The sequence below is a fragment of the Dromiciops gliroides genome, chromosome 2 (genome assembly GCF_019393635.1).
Source record: "Dromiciops gliroides isolate mDroGli1 chromosome 2, mDroGli1.pri, whole genome shotgun sequence".
Taxonomy (NCBI): domain Eukaryota; kingdom Metazoa; phylum Chordata; class Mammalia; order Microbiotheria; family Microbiotheriidae; genus Dromiciops; species Dromiciops gliroides.
This window is the reverse complement of record NC_057862.1, coordinates 35,502,096-35,519,536: the sequence shown is the minus strand read 5'-3', so window position 1 is coordinate 35,519,536 and position 17,441 is coordinate 35,502,096. Positions and strand designations below refer to the sequence as shown.

General features: G+C 40.8%; 1 protein-coding gene across 1 annotated transcript in view; it reads right to left on the bottom strand.

Moving 5' to 3' along the window:
- The window catches only part of SCAPER (S-phase cyclin A associated protein in the ER), a 379,320-nt gene that overhangs the window by 1,283 nt on the left and 360,596 nt on the right, over window positions 1-17,441 (bottom strand). The window contains 2 exon segments of the mRNA XM_043987611.1: window positions 1,411-1,462; window positions 3,815-4,006. Coding sequence (XP_043843546.1) covers window positions 1,411-1,462; window positions 3,815-4,006 — 244 coding nt within the window.

Sequence of the window (17,441 nt, the reverse complement as noted above, 5' to 3'; positions counted from 1 at the left end):
TGGCCTACAAAGTATGTCAAGGAAACTACTGGGGATCTGTCTTCTAGAAAAGGCAAAAGGAGCTATCATTTATTTACTTCGTGAGAAAATAGGAAAAAGGAGTGCTGCAAGTTTTTTCTCATGAATACGAAATCTGCTGTATGACTGAAAATAAAAATCTCCAAGTATTTCCACATTGAGAAAATTGAGGTTTGGGGGCCTCCTTGATAGTGAGAGCTCCAACTGGTGAGAGGGATCAGTGGTCACAAAGGCCTCTTCCGTGGGCTGGACGGGCAAACGTTGCTGGGCACAGTGGTGATGTGAGTCCTGGGGGAGTGCCCTGTTATTTGTTTATTTCTTCACTTACCTGGTTCCATAGAACCTGGTTTTTTAAAATGACAAATGTAACCACTTCAGTTGTTGTTATTTTTTCTTGTTGAAACTTTTCAACACCTGCTTATTCCAAATGACTTTTTGTTTTCTTTGCAAAAGAATCCAACACACACCAAGTATAGGCTTCAAGCTTAGGGGCCCCAGAGGGGAACACAGCTGGGAGATGGAATTTTCAGTGTTTTAAAGAATAAAAAACAAATGGAGAATTGGGAAATTCTAAATCAAGTTTTCCTAACTAGGATATTCTACAACTACTCCAAAATAGGGTGATGCAAAGAAGCTAGTAAGGCAATGCCTTGGTTTTCAAAATTACAATCTAGGAAGGCAATGAAAAAAATACAATTTCAAATAACTCTAACATTCACCTCTGATCAGAGGGAAATATCCCAGCAGGAGAGCAACAGAAAAGGGCTTGTAAATCTTTCAGCCTCTGAACTCTGCTAATTTGATGGCTTATTCTGCATGTAAAACAAATATTTTCAATAAAAAAGTCCAAGGGCTTAAATTCACTATCGGGAGAATTCCCCCTACCCCCCAGCTAAGATAGATTACATCACAGCATCAGACACTGAAGGAAAACTAAAATCTCCTTATTTGTATTGGGGAAATTTAAACTAATTTATTATCTGGAATATCTGTTTTTATCTAATGTTTTCTTAAATAACACTTGTTGACAGTAGAAAGTGGAGCTAATTAATTAGCATTTTGGAAGCTCTTCAGAAAGGTTTTTGTAGAATCAGATTTTTCTCATTCTCTTCTGTCACATAGTGGCTAGTTTCTTTTCATCACAGCCAGGGAAAGCCATATGTGACAAAAGACCGTGGGCCCACCAAGGTAATCCTTGGAGTCTTTTAGATTTCTTAATAAGGCAACATAGGGATTCCCGCTTAAGGGCAAAATCCACAATTACTTTTTGCCTTGAAATATATTTCGCACCTGATGCTAAAATAATGGGAAATTATAAAGGATGGGAAATAAACGTGCAGATTGGCTATCAGACTCACAAACGATGTCTTAGTTTTCAAGAGACATACATACCCCTTGTTTGAGGATACAAGTCTTCGGTTTGACCTGGAATTGGTTCAAAGTCCTGGGTAGACAAAAGAAAACTGTTTGTACAGTGGGTATAAAAACAGTAAGTCTGAATGAAATAAACTATGAAAATCCTCATGAAGCAACCAGTCTGCAACCCTTTTTGCCTGATTAGCCTGGAATCCAATAGAGAACCTAAGGAAATTTATAAATGGAACCTGGGCCTGGCTTATTATAAAGGAAGACTAAATAATGATGACACTTAAATCCGACTCATCTGGACAACTACCTTCATAATAACCCTATGCATAAAACCCTCTTCACGTCACACGATCACAAATGACTGTCTGCCAGGGCGGCCAGCATGGTGACACTCCTAAAACTCTTATTTTGTACTAATCTACCCTTTTGCCCATTATTTTGTAGCCATTTGTGGCTTCTAGCCTAATAGACTCTTATGCTGGTTTAGTAGTGAGCAGCTCTGCTTGGGGGAAAACCGCCAACCATCCTGCAAAATTCTGCAGTAATTCAGTGACCAAAAATGTTTCATTTCTGCTTTAATGAAATGGTCATTTTAATGCTGAACCTGGATGTTAATACATGGTGAAATGAACAGGATGGAATCCTTACTGGGTTAGATCACTAGATATAGTGATGCTACAAATTAAGATGGTGGTCAAACCAAGCCGGGAAAGTAGCTTATACAATTCTCTCCTCCTCCTCCCTTCCCCTGTTCATCACAGGCTTTAGGAGGCTTAGAGGGAGTCCAACCCCTCCATTTAACAAAGTCAGTGTGTAAGGCACCAGGAAATTCTCAGTAACCACATGCTGTCGTCATAAAGAAGTTTTACTGTTTTTGGAAAATTAATTTCTTTATAACATGTACATTTTTTAGGGAAGACTAGAAAGATAGGCTTCCTTCCCTCTCAGTATGTGTAATATCAAATGAAAACACATATTTAAGAATCTGGGGTGTGTGTATTTGCTTTTATTTCTCATTTACTATCACACTAATTTTTGTTAAGAAATTGATGCAATTTCTCAAGACATCTAAAACTTTAAATCATCAGAAGGTTTGTTTGGGCTCAGCTGCATATTCTGGGCCTTTTAAAAAAATGACCATATATATTATTGCTCTAGCTCTTTATTTTTTACATTAAAATTTTCAGAATTTGCTTTAAGAATGACACAAAGTATTGAAATTTATGTGATAGACTCTCTTATTAACATCTTATTAGAAAACCACTCCTGAAAAGCCAATGGATTCTGAAATGTTTGACTTTTTAAACTATTTTGGAAAATGAAGTCAAGAATTATAAACAGAATAGCTGGGCTGAAAGATTTTTTAAAGCAATTGACCTTTAACTTTGTTTATTCCCTCACCACTGAATTGTAGACTGTAAAAAAAAATGTCTTTCACAAAGAAAGTGTCATAAATCATTTAAAAAAGTTCCTCTTTTAAAAATCCATTTACTAATAAACTATCTACTATCAAACAGGTATTATAAGTCATTTGTATTAGCCAGAGTAAGCTACAAAAGAACAAAAAAAAGGGAAATATATCCTTTTTTTTGGTTTTGTTTAAATACTACAAGCAAGAAGAGTTCTGGAGAGCAGTTCCCACATTTGTTCCTGAGCAAATACTGGCATTTAATCTTACAGTGGAAAATATGAACCAAGCTGAAGGATTAAAATTTTTTTTTTAAGTTGGTTTTTTTTTCTTACACTGCTGGAAAAACAATCACTGGATTAGGCAGTAAACACCAGGTGACAGCTAATTTGACTTTCTGTGTCCAGTTAGCCATATGACTTTGGATGATGAAAATGCTGCTTACGCCCCAACATTATCTTTGACTTAAAGACACATTCATTGTAGGAAGATGACGCTTGCCCAAGTTTGAGAGGTTTTTTTCTCCAAAGTCTGACACAATAGATACCAAATTTAGATTCACACTAAAAAGCATCTGCTGGTTGCACTTCACATTTTTCTGCGTGTCTTGGCAGCTTAAATTCAACCACACAGGTCCAGTTCTTTTTTGCCTTTTTGTCTACATTGCCTTCTCCACAGCTTGATAAAGCATAAACCATCACCCGAATGCAACAAGGACAATGAAAAGAATCCAGCAGCCTTTAGAAACAGTGATTATAAGCTGTCCTTAGCTGAGAAGCCTGGCCATTTTGCTAACTACAGCCGGCTGCCCAGACCCTGTGCTATCTGTCACCCAGGCAGTACAAAGTCCTCTTCGAGTACCAAAAGGATACTCTTTTTTAGAGGGCTGACCAGGATACAATGAACAGGCCCTGAAGGTTTACTTTTGTTTTCCTACTGAATTAGGTAGACAGAAAGCCACAGAGACCTAGGCACGGGAAATAATGGCCTGGATGGAAGTTCCTGTTGCAATGTCTGTACCTGAATGAACGTAGCGAGCAAGACACAACTCATCTCCTGCTCCAGAATGATCTTGTTCTGAGGGTTATTGTAACAAGCAGCGATCAGTGAAGGGAACAGCACTTTGATGAGGCGAGGGTCACTGAAGTACTGGAAGGGCAGCTGGCACAGCTTCTGCAGCACTGTGGGGTGACGGCCGGACTGCACGATGACCTGAGGACAAGGAGAAGAGGAGGCGCGCTAGCTGGTGTGTTCCCCAGGGTGCTGAGCAGCCCATGCCATGCAGCATGACCAGACCAATGAAAACGCCCCATTCCTTTCCCTGAGAGGGAGGAAAGGCCAATTTCCCAGGGCTCAGACAAGCACTCGCTTGCTTGCTCGCTAGCTTGCTCGCATGCACAAGCTCCCTGGCCCGCTGTGCCCCAGGCTCAAGGGGCAGCAAAGGAGAGAGCCAGAGGCTTCCTGAAGAATGATCCAGGATAAACATTTACCCAGACAGGGCCACCGGGCCTCCCTCCCGCATCCTGGCCCATTGACTCTTCTCTCACAACTTCTTAGATCCAGGGAACACAAGCTCTACTAGACATTTCATTCAGAGGCTGAAAAGAAAAGCTGATTGTAAGTCTCTCAGCCACAGTTTCTGCAAGTAGGGAGCCGGAAAGATCCCCCCCTCAGTCTTCCTTATCTTAGTTTTTATCACTGCCATCGAGTCTAAAAGGAGAATTGTTTAGATAAATGGGACTGTTGTCTTGAAGTGGGCTAGCTTTACAGCTGTGTACATCTTCAGACACGGAGCAATTAATGGGCTTGCTGGGGCACCCTCTTAATTGACTCACCAGTCCTACAAAGTCTCCGTGATAAACTAAGACATGTCAAAATCAGATCTGTTTCAAGTAACCTTGATTAGACAATTAGAATATGAAAGGCTTGGGTGACCCACAGTTGGCTTCTCAGTAGAGAAGGAAGTTTCTCGAAGGTTAGGGACACTGTAAAACCTAAGGTCATGACTGTAAATTGTACTTGGAAAAACACAATTTTACAGGTACACACCCAGACAGGACTGCATTCAAATGAAAACCAGAAGGAGAGAATGAAGCCGAGGAGGCTGGAGGAACATAAATTACAGGGATTTACAAGTTTTTAAAGTACTTTGAACAATACACTAAGAACACACTCTCCGTTGATAATGCAGTTTGGTTTAAGAACAAGATCAACAAAGTAATAGTTCACATTTTTTAGTTCAATAGCCAAAATGACATCAAAACGCTTCAGAGGATGTTGATAGGGACTTGCTAATACCCGCAAATCCAAGAGGAATTTTAAAGACTCTTACTCTGTGACAGTCTAGCTCACAGCCAGGTAGGGCCACTTCTGATGTTAACTGATAAACATGTGATTTTCTTATTGATTTTGATAAAGCAGTTACTTAAGTCTATACGTTAATTATTAGCTACACAAAATGTAACCCATCCAAACAGATGCTATTCGGGGTTTGAAATGAAAGAATGATGGCTAGTTTTTCTTTTCCCGCTCTGGGAAATAATGAAGATAAACTTCCCCTTTGTAACTTCATTCAACATTTTTTGAGCCTCTAACTACGTGGCAAGGGCCTGGACTGGATAGCTGAACATTAAGGTATATGAACATAGAGAAGTGGCTTTATAAATAGAGATAGAAAGCTAGATAATTTCGGCTGATCCTAAAAAAACCCCTCTTTTATTTAAAGATATTTTCTGGAGTCTCATTACTTGCAAAGTGACCCGGCCAGCACAGACACGTTGTAACTTTAGTGTCCACCCTGCAGAGCTCACAACACCAGGAGGTGATTTTGAACTTTACAGAACTTGTACTCTTTTTTAAAATTTCATTTAAAAAAACCATTATTTTTTCTCAATTAGAGGTAGAAACATTTTTTTAACGTTTATTTAAGATTTTTTTGAATTCTAAATTCTCTCCCTCCCTCCCTTCCTTGAGAAGGCAGTTTGATATCAATTGTACATGTGCAGTCATGCAACACATTTTCATATTAGCCATGTTACCAAAAAACCCAAACAAACCAAAATAAAGTTTAAAAAAGTATGTTTCGTTCTGCAGACTCCTTTCAGTTCTTTCTCTGGAGGTGGAGAGCATTTTTTATCGTGAGTCTTTCAGAGCTGTCTTAGATGACTGTATTGCTGAGAATAGCTAAGTCATTCATAGCGAATCATCATATAATATTGCTGTTACCATAAACAATATTCTCCTCACTTTGCATCAGTTCATATAAGGCTTCCCAGGTTTTTCTGAAATCACACTCCTTGTCATTTTTTATAGCACAATAGTATTTCATCACAATTACATACCATAATTTTGAACTTGCATTCTTTTTTTTTTTTTTTTTTGGTGAGGCAATTGGGGTTAAGTGACTTGCCCAGGGTCACACAGCTAGTAAGTGTCAAGTGTCTGAGGCTGGATTTGAACTCAGGTACTCCTGAATCCAGGGCCGGTGCTCTTTCTTCTGTGCCACCTAGCTGCCCCTGAACTTGTATTCTTAAGAATGCTAACATATAATTAATTGGTAAACCTAAGGATACCAAGGACTTCTTTTTTTTTTTTGGTGAGGCAATTGGGGTTAAGTGACTTGCCCAGGGTCACACAGCTAGTAAGTGTTAAGTGTCTGAGGCTGGATTTGAACTCAGGTCCTCCTGACTCCAGGGCCGGTGCTCTATCCACTGCGCCACCTAGCTGCCCTGATACCAAGGACTTTTTACTCAGGTGAAATTAACATTTGTTAAATCAAGTGAACTGGGGGAAGTTAGGTGGCACAGTGGATAAAGCACCGGGCCTGGATTCAGGAGGACCTGAGTTCAAATCCAGCCTCAGACACTTGACACTTACTAGCTGTATGATCCTGGGCAAGTCAAGTAACCCTCACTGCCCTACCCCCCCCCCCCCCAAAATCAAATGAACCAACTATTTGATTATGTTCACATCTCAAGACTTACTGCAAGGCTGTGGCCATGGAGTGCTGGGAGTTCATTCTGTTTAAGACTTTTGAACAGCACATAAGGGAGTAATTGAATCTTTTTTTTTTCCCCTGTGTTTAAAGAGCTAGATTGTTTCTTTATTGTGAGATCCTTATGTACTGCAATTTTTTTTTTACATATAAGGTATTTTATTTTTTCCGTTACATGTAAAGATAGTTCTCAACTTTTGTTTATACAAGCTTTACAATTTCAGATTTTTCTCCCTCCCTCCCCTCCCTCCCCCTCCCCTAGACAGCAGGTAATCTGATATAGGTTATATCTATATATCTATATGCATATAGATATATATATACACATAATAACATTAATCCTATTTCTGCATTAGTCCTGTTATAAGAGAAAAAATCAGAGCAATGATGAAAAACCTCAAAATAGAAAAAAAAAACCAAACAGCACCAAAACCAAAAGAAATAGTATGGTTCATTCAGCATCTATACTCCACAGTTCTTTTTTTTTTCCCCTTGGATTTGGAGATCCTCTTCTGTACCATTGCATTGGTGAGAAGAATATAGTCCATCACAGTAGATCAACACTCAATGTTGATGATGCTGTGTACAATGTTCTTCTGGTTCTGCTCATCTCACTCATCATCAGCTCACGCAAGACCCTCCAGGTTTCTCTGAACTCCTCCTGCTCATCTTTTCTTACAGCACAATAGTATTCCATTGTATTCATATACCACAACTTGTCCAGTCATTCCCCAATTGATGGCCCCCCCCCCCAACTTCCAATTCCTTGCTACCACGTAAAGAGCAGTTATAAATATTTTTGTACATGTGGGCCCCTTTCCCCTTTCCCCTTTCCATGATTTCTTTGGGAAAAAGACCTAAAAGTGGTATTGCTGGGTCAAAGGGTATGCACAGCTTTATCGCTCTTTGGGCATAATTCCAAATTGCTCTCCAGAATGGTTGGATCAGTTCACAGCTCCACCAACAATGCATCAGTGTTCCAATTTTCCCACAGCTTCTCCAACATTTATTATTTTCCTTTTTTGTCATTTTGGCCAATCTGATAGGTGTCAGGTGGTACCTCAGAGTTGTTTTAATTTGCATCTCTCTAATCATTAGAGATTTAGAGCATTTTTTCATATGGGAATAGATAGCTTTGGTTTCTTCATCAGAAAACTGCCTGTTCATATCCTTTGACCATTTCTCAATTGGGGAATGACTTGGATTCTTATAAATTTGATTTATATATTTATATAAATATATATATATTATATATAAATATATATATATATATATTATATATTTTAGAGATGAGGCCTTTATCAGAAGTACTGGCCTCAAAAATTGTTTCCCAGCTTTCTGCGGGAGTAATTGAATCTTGTCAGTTTGTTTCCTAAGAGCATGAGCAGGTCTAGCCATATGAACGTACTACAATTTGCGATATGTTATAGGCAAAAGGTCTCCTAGGTGGTGGTCACAGCCTCCTCTGGTGGCTGGGAGGTTGGGACTTGCCTCTTGGAGCACATCTGGCTCCAGGAGGGGTTTTGTCAGCTTCAATGGAGAAGCCTCCAGGATCCCAGGGGCAGCTGGTTTGCCACGTGGAAGTTGCCTGCTTTGTCTCTTCTGGGCGATGTGGGCTCAGGGGGCTAACTGTATGGACTCTGGCTCTTCTGAAGCATCACTTTAAATAATGTGGCAGAGCTGCAGACTGGCAGGAATGATTATAAATGATGATGCCAATTCACATTTCTACAGAGCTTTAAGCTGAAAAATACTTTCTTCAAAACAAGCTTGTGAGGTAGATGGTAGAAAGATGGCCACTTCCATTTTACAATGAAGGAAACAAAAGAAGAGAAAGTTGAAGTGGCTTTCTCCAGGTCACAGAGCTAGCAAGCTTTGGGAGGGGAGATTCAAAGCCAGGCTGGTGGGTTTCCTGCCTGTCCCTCTCTCCACAAGACCCTCTGCTTTTCTGAGTATCAGGTCAAAGCTGGTAGAGCTCTCTTCCTCTTTGAGGTGGGAAGGGGAAAGAATCAGGGATGGCTGGATGGAGAGTAGATTTAAGAGTGCTGAAGCAAGAGCCTTATTGTGCCACCTGGAGCCTTAGCCATCACCTAGAGGGAACAGCCTGGGAACCCTTGGACAGTTTATCCGATACATGCATTTATTTCTGGGAAACAAAAGGGAAGAATAATTATTTCCTTGTTTAGTTCATGCTTTCTGTGGTTAACAGAAATCCATACTGAGTCTCAAGGAGTTTCTTATCTAAAGAGTCATTCTCTTTCATGGACACTTTTGTTAACACATCGACATTGTTTATTTGAAGTTTTGATGAAATCTAAACAATTAAAAGTTTGTAGCTTGGAGCTAGTCTCTACTCTGCCCAACCCCCATCCTTGGCTGGGAAGCTGGCAAGCAGATCTTCTGATAATTCTTTGAATCTTCCCAGTGGACCCTCAGTCTACAACTACAATTCCTATAATTTAAGAATTCCAGCCCAGTCTCCTGGAGAGTGAATGATCCATGGGCTGGAAGCAGAAGTATTTCTCCAAGGGACAGAGATTAACCATGATAGGGCATGCCATTGTCAAAATACAATTTGCATTTTGGGATCACGAAGCATCAAAAGTGCAAAAGGAAGAAAGGCCCAGAGGATCTTTGGGATTACTGAACATAATCTGCCTCATTCTGTAGACGGGGAAACTGAGGCCCAGAGAGAAGTGATGCTTCTACCAAGGTCATACAGGCAGATTTGGAACTCGGGTTCTGTGACTTAATCCTGTGCTCTTTCCAATGCTTAATCCTTGTGCTGAGGGACCCTTGGGGGCAAAATCTGCATAATCTGAGGGGGTAAATGGTAGGCTTCGGAGACAAACTAGCCAAGTCATGAATAATCTAGCCTCAGAGGTGTCAAACTCACACCAGCATAAGCAGACTGCAAGATTCCTGGAGGATGCTGAACCAGGTTCAAATGTCACTGGGAAATGTTTAACAAAATCAATAAAAATACAAAAAAGCTTAGACAATGTCAATTTGTGGTTTTCTAAGTCAACATGTGGGCTCCCAGATCTGTTTCTATTTGAGTTTGTCAGCACTGCTGGACTAGCCCATGGAAGGAAGGTTGGGAAGGTGGGTAAACATCTTCATAAACAGCATCACCATAAAGAACAGTGAGCTGGCACCTGACTGAAGGAGGCAGCAGTGCCCATTACAGGACAATCCGAAGCAGGGTGTCTGGTGAGCGCCCTCATCCAGGGCGTCTTCTCGAGGGGGTTCTTCCTTCTGCTCTGGGCTCTGTTCCTGACTCCCCAGAAACCTTTCTCCTTCATGCCTGCGTGTCAGCTCACTTCAATGCATCCCCTTCCCTTTTTGTTTTTCTTGTATTTGCATTCTCAGCACTTAGCATGGTGCCTGCAGACAGCAAGTACTTAATAAATGCTGGCTGACTTGTAGACACTGGTCCAGTTCTCCTACAGCGAGCTCCACCACCCTCCACCCTGTCCTCCTCTTCATGAGGCCAGCAGTGCCCCAGTGAGAAGAGCTTCCACATCCAGGGCTAGCATGGAAGCGTTGAAGCAAGCCAAGGGTCTCACTGCCGGCCTCAGGATGGGGGCCTCCCTTTGAAGAACAGGACGAAATGTAGTTGCTACCATTACCGTAGGTCCTTCTGGTCAGTGTCTTCCAGTAACCTCCGTACACACACGTATCCACAGAAGAAAAGTGAGTGCCAGTCCAACCTAACGACTGATGAGCAGTGGGACAGCTCACTGTTGGGTCCTTTGCTTGAGAGCCATGGAGGGAGTCGGCCTGCCTGCCTGCCTGCCTTGCTCCAAGGTCTCACCACCTATATGACCGTGGCCACCTTCTGGGTCTTAACTTTTTGGTGTGTAAAAGAGGGCACTGGACTAGAGAGGTCTCTAAAGTCCCTTCCAGCTCTAAATCTACAATCCTAGATTTTGAGTGGGTCAAGGAGGGTTAAGTGACTCACCCAGGGTCACACAGCTAGTAAGTGTCAAGTGTCTGAGGCCGGATTTGAACTCAGGATCTCCTGAATCCAGGGCCAGTGCTTTATCCATTGTGCCACCTAGCTGCCCCCTACCATCCTATTTTGAAAAAGGGAATACCAGGTTTTTTTGTTTATTTTTTGGTAAGGCAATTGGGGTTAAGTGACTTGCCCAGGGTCACACAGCTAGTAATTGTTGAGTGTCTGAGGCCGGATTTGAACTCAGGTCCTCCTGAATCCAGGCCCGGTGCTCTATCCACTGCTCCGCCTAGCTGCCCCGGGAATACCAGTTTTAGGAAATACAATCAAGACACAAGGTGGAGAGCTTAGAAAGAAAGGCCTTCTTCGAGAGGGAAGCCCTTAAAGCTAGGATTACAAGGGAGCTCTGACATGACAAGGGGATTTGTGCCTTCTTGGTCCATAGTCCCCTGACTACCCATGGCCCTTCAAACTCCATTTGTATTCCCTTGCCTCAATGGTCAACGGATGACATTCCTTAATTTGGGAACACAAATATGTCTGAGCTGGAAAAGAATTTAGAAAACATCTTGTCCACCCTCTTACTTTACAGGGTGATCCTGGCATTCGTGACTAGTGAAGGTGATACAGCTACAAAGCAAGTGAGAGAATCATTCCCAGCATTCAGGGCCTTTTCCACGAGGAGCCAGAAGAATCTTGTATAGCAAATATAAGTCCCCCCTTCCCCCACCCCATTGTACAAAGGTGGTGGTGTCAGTGTCATTGTGTATTTAATGACAAGGGAGCCACACAAACCTGCTGCCAACAGCAGAAAACAGAGATCCTGAGGTAAATAACCCCTTGGTGCAACAATAGCCTTTGGGAGTAGAGCCAATAAGCTGTAAGTACTTCGCAGAGCCGCTGCTAGCCATTCTCGGCTCTATAAGCACAGATGGAAAGCATGCAAACAATTGTTGGGAAGTGAGGTGATGAGCGAGGAAATACATTTGGACAATTCTGAAGAGAAAATCCCAGAGTGGTCGTTATCCAAGAAATACAGGTAAAGTGGCTTCAGAAAAAAAGTGGCTCAGATAGAGGAAGTGATAGGCATTGTCACTCTCCCCCAGCCCACACCTAAACACAGAGGGAAGGCTCAGGGATGAGAAGGGTTTGCTGCCGGTCCAGTCACGTAAGCTCTGGCCTCCCTCTCTTAGGCCCAGGGAGTCAACCTCAGGGCTTCTTCAACTTGTTCTAATCGTGACGCCTTTTGACCCAAGAAAACTTTACAAGACTCCGGGTATATAGGCATATAAATAGGTGTGCATGAGCTTTGTTGCCACGTTTTTCCAACCTCCACATTCAGTTACGCACCCCCACATGGGGTTTCAACCCACAGTTTGTGACGCTTTGGTCTACATCAACCCTCAAGGTTCTGGGGTACTCTGAGGGGACAGTGTCTTTTTCTGACAAAATTAGCTCAAGCCTCTACTAGCTACGTTCCCCCATTCGATAAGGGGCCAGGGACTATCCCTTCCAGTTTCATTTAGCCATTTAGCTAGATCAGATGTATAAACATGTCCCCTACCCCCAACAACTCAGCGCACACTCTCCCTGTACCACTTCAGTCCTTGGCAGTCCATAGCGCTGGTCCTACCAAATTCATGTCCCGATGGAGCAGGCCTGTTAGATGAGTCTGTAGGGTCCCAGAGGTAACTCCCCAAAGTCAATCCTTGCTCGCCGGGGCATCAATGCTGTGTTGGTTTTGAAACCTGGACTATGGAGTGACAGGATGCCGAGGGCCCTTTAACTGTTGGAACGCATAAGGTCATAGGCTCTAACTTCCTTCACTGGTCGCTAAACTGGTTGCCATGTTTTATGGAGCTATTTGATTATCTCCTGTGGGATAATCAAAGGGCCTCTTTGACACGTGGTTAGCAGAACAGAACCAATCATGGAAAGTCTATGCAGGCCTCACAGCTTGTCTCTCCCAGGTATTTCTCTTAAACACCATCATCTTTCTCTTAGGAGCAGGCTTCCTGGATTTTCCACAGGGAGAGACCATCCCAGGGGCTTTGTGTATGTATCAGATCCCCCATTATACTACTCAGAGGGAGGGGCCTGCTGACACACTAGATTCACCTTTCCCAGAACAGTGCTACCTATTCTAACCTTGGACCTTAGACTGCACCTTCAGGCCTATAATGCTTAACACTTTTCCAGTTCCAAAGCTTATCTACTAAAATCCTACCCCACAATACCTAGTTCAAATCTCACCTCTTTCACCAAGACTTTACTGATTGCCAAACACCCAGGGGGTAGTTTTTCCTCTGAACACATGACACTAAACAGAATTAAAAATTTTGAAGCACAGAATCGTATTATATTCTATTTGCCATGAAAGTGATTTGTACACATGATCTGTCTGTCTTACTAGCCCATAAACATCTTGATTTCAAGGATATAAGCATCCCAGCATCCCCCAAGAACACAAATTGTGTTCTATTGTTGGAATATTGGTAATACTGATAGTGAGAGGCTGTGAGAGGCTTGGAAGAAAGTCACAATGGATGGGATAAGGGGCTTTATTTCACTACAAAGTACATGTATAAATATTTTTTTTTTGAGGCAATTGGGGTTAAGTGACTTGCCCAGGGTCACACAGCTAGTAAATATCAAGTGTCTGAGGTCAGATTTGAACTCAGGTCCTCCTGGATCCAGGGCCGGCGCTCTATCCACTGAGCCACCTAGCTGCCCCTATAAATATCTTTTTTTTTTTTTTTTTAGTGAGGCAATTGGGGTTAAGTGACTTGCCCACGGTCACACAGCCAGTAAGTGTTAAGTGTCTGAGGCCGGATTTGAACTCAGGTCCTCCTGACACCAGGGCTGGTGCTCTATCCACTGCGCCACCTAGCCGCCCCTATAAATATCTTTTAACCTACAAACATCAGCCCTCTCTCACTTCCCCAACAGGAAGTGGGTAAATGCTGCATCATTGGTCCTGGTCACTACCTTGATCAGAGTCCCCAGTTCCTTCAAATTGTTTATCCGTACCATAATATTATCATTATATAAACTGTTCTGATTCTGTTCGCTTCACTCTACATTAGTTTATATCAATCTTCTCAGGTTTCTCTGAAACCACCCCCTTCATTGTTTCTTACAGTGCAATCGTATTCCATTGTATTCATATAACAGCTTGTTCAGTCATTCCCAGATTAATGGATATCCCTTCAGATTCCAATTCTTTGCCATGTCAAAAAAACCTAAACATATTCTTGTACTTTCTTAGAGTTTGTTTTGCTTAGGACTAATCTCTCCCTTAATCTATCTTCTCTCTAAATACTCCTCTTTTCCCTTTTTTCCTTTGCCTCAAATTTTCCTGTTGAGTAAAATGTATTTTTGTACCCAACTTTGTGTGTGTGTGTGTGTACTCTTCTCTCTTTTGACCAATTCAGATGAGAATGAGATTCTACGATCAATTCAGATGGGAGTGACATGGGTCAGGAACTTGTAGGGGCCAGACCAGGAGTGCAGTGAACAGATGTCTCCCCAGATTATACCATCTTAGACATGCTGAAAACTTGCAGGCCCCCAGACTGAGCTGTGAAACAGCTAAAAGTCATAAGCCAGAAGCTCTGGCTGGACATCCCCTCTCAAGAAGGAATAGAGCCCAACACTAACATAAAGTCCAAATTCAAGAAAGAGGCTAGAAGAATGAGCAAACAAACAAACAAACAAAAAAGAACTCAACCATAAAAGTTACTGTGGTGAGTGGGAAGCTTCAGACACAAAATTCAGAAAAGGATAACAACTTGAAAAGATCTATAATCAAGGCCTTAAAGGAAAACATAGGTTAGCCACAAGTCCAATAAGAATTCCTAGAAAAGTTAAAGAAAGCAATAAAAAGATGAACAAAATTATTTTAAAAACCAAGTAAGAGTGATTGAGGGAAAAAAGGAAAAAAGGAAAGAGAGCTTTGCAAGAAAGTAATGACTAGAGAATTAACAGCTTTGTAAATGAGGTACTAAAGAAAATAATTCCTTAAAAATGAGAATTGGTCATATGACAAAAGAGGTACAGATTTAAGAGAATAGCTCACTTAAGAAAACAACTCTTTAAAAATGAGAACTGGTGGGGCAGCTAGATGGCGCAGTGGATAGAGCACCGGCCCTGGATTCAGGAGTACCTGAGTTCAAATCCAGCCTCAGACATTTAACACTTACTAGCTGTGTGACCCTGGGCAAGTCACTTAACCCCAATTGCCTCACCAAAAAAAAAAATGAGAACTGGTGAGATGGAAGCTAATGACTATGAAGCATCAAGAAACAGCAAAACAAAGTCAAAAGATTTTAAAAAATTGAAGAAAATGTTAAATATATTGTTGGAAAAACAACTGACTTGGAAAACAGATTGAGGCAAGATAATTTAAGAATCACTGGACTAACTGAAACCCATGAGCAAAAAAAAGAGCCTAGAAATCATATTTCAGGAAATTATAAAGAAAAACTTCCTGGCTATCTTAGAACCATAAAACAAAGTAGAAACTGAAAGAATTTACTGGCCATATCCTGAAAGAAACCCTGAAATAAAAACTCTCAGGAATACTGTAGACAAAACCTAGAACTCCCAGGTCAAGGGGGAAAAAAAAAACCTGCGAGCAGCCAGAAAGAAAGAAGCCACAATCAGGATAACAAAAGATTTAGCAGCCATGGAGGGCTTGGAATATGCTATTCCAGAAGGCAAAGAATCTGGGATTACAGCCCAAAGTAACCTATTCAGTAAAACCAAGTATAATCCTACAGGGGAAAAAATGGACATTAAACGAAACAGAAGACTTTCAAGCATACTTGATGAAAAGAAAAGACCAGAGCTAAACAGGAAATTTGATATTCAAACACAGGACTCAAAATAGAAGTATAAAAAGGTAAACAAGAAAGAGAAATCATAAGGGACTTAAATAAAGTCAAACTGTTTACATTTCTATGTGGGAAAGGATTCATGTAATCCTTTGGAACTTTATCATCATTAGGACTCTCACTCTCACCTGGGCTGGTTCAAAGAAGGAAAAAATAAACATACACACATAGTTGGATACAGAAATTCATCTTACCAAACAGGGAAATAGAAGCAAAACAAGTTGTGTGTAGGGAGAGTAGGGGAGCAGAAAATAAGAGAGTAGATCAAGAGAGGCAATGAACAGAAGAAAAATACTCTATTTTTTGTTTTTAAAGGCATTTTATTATTTTCCTGCTACATGTAAAAATAGTTTTCAACATTGTTTGTTTTTTGCAGGGCAATGAGGGTTAAGTGACTTGCCCTGGGTCACACAGCTAGTAAGTGTCAAGAATCTAAGGCTGGATTTGAACTCAGGTCCTCCTGAATCCAGGGCTGGTGCTTCATCTACTGTGTCACCTAGCTGTCCCAGAAAAATACTATTTAAAAAAATTTTCTGGGTGGGGCAATGAGGGTTAAGTGACTTGCCCAGGGTCACACAGTTAGTAAGTGTCAAGTGTCTGAGGCTGGATTTGAACCCAGGTACTCCTGACTCCAGGGCCGGTGCTCTATCCACTGCACCACCTAGCTGTGTCCCCCCCCCCCCCCCCAATACTCTTAAAGAGGGATGAATTCACAGAGTGAAAAAAAGAAGACTGGATATAAAAAAATAGGATGGAGGGAAATCACAGCAATTATAACTGTGAATGTAAATGGGATGAATTCACCCATTAAATGAGAGAATGGATTTGAAACCAGAATCCAACAATTTGTTGTGTACAAAAACACTCCATGCATGAAACAGAAAGATACACATAGATGTGAAATAAAGAGAATTTATCATGAAAGAGAATCTACCATGCTTTAGTTAAAGTAAAAGAGGCTGGTGTGGAAATCATGATCTCAGACAAAGCAAAAATAGATCTAATTAAGAGATACATAGAGAAGTTGCATTTTGCTAAAAGCCATTTTTAACAATGAATTAATATCAATACTGAATATATATGCACCAAATGGCATAGCATCCAAATTTTTAAATGAAAAGTTAAATGAGTTAAAGAAAGAGATAGTAAAACGAGAATAGTGGAAAGTCTCAATTTACCCTCTCAAACCTAGACAAATCTAGCCATGAAATAAACAAGAAAGAAGTTAAGGATATTATTAGAATTTTAGAAACATTAGATAAGAGACTTCTAGAGAATAATCAATGCGAATAGAAAGGAACATACTCATTCTCAGATGTACATGGCACTTTGACAAAAACTGACCATATATTAAGGCATAAAAACCTCAAATGCAGAAATGCAGAAATATTAAATGTCTTTTTCCTGACAATAATGCAATAACATTACATTCAATAAAGGACTGTTGAAGCATAGATTAACAGTTAATTGGAAACCAAATCTCCTAATCCTAAAAAAACCAAAGTCTTCAAAGAACAAATCATAGAAACTATCAATCAACAATTTCATTGAAGGTAATGATGACAATGATATAACAAAACAAAATCTGTGGGATGTAGCCAAAGAAGTACTTAGTATTTATATCTGTAAATACATGTATCAATAAAAGCAAGAAAAAAAAAGATTCACAAATTGGACATGCCACTTAAAAAACTAGAAAAACAATAAATTAAAACTCTGTGATTGAACACCAAAATAGAAATCCTGAATATCAACGTGGAGATGGACAAAGTAAAAAGCAAACACTGAACTAATAAAAAA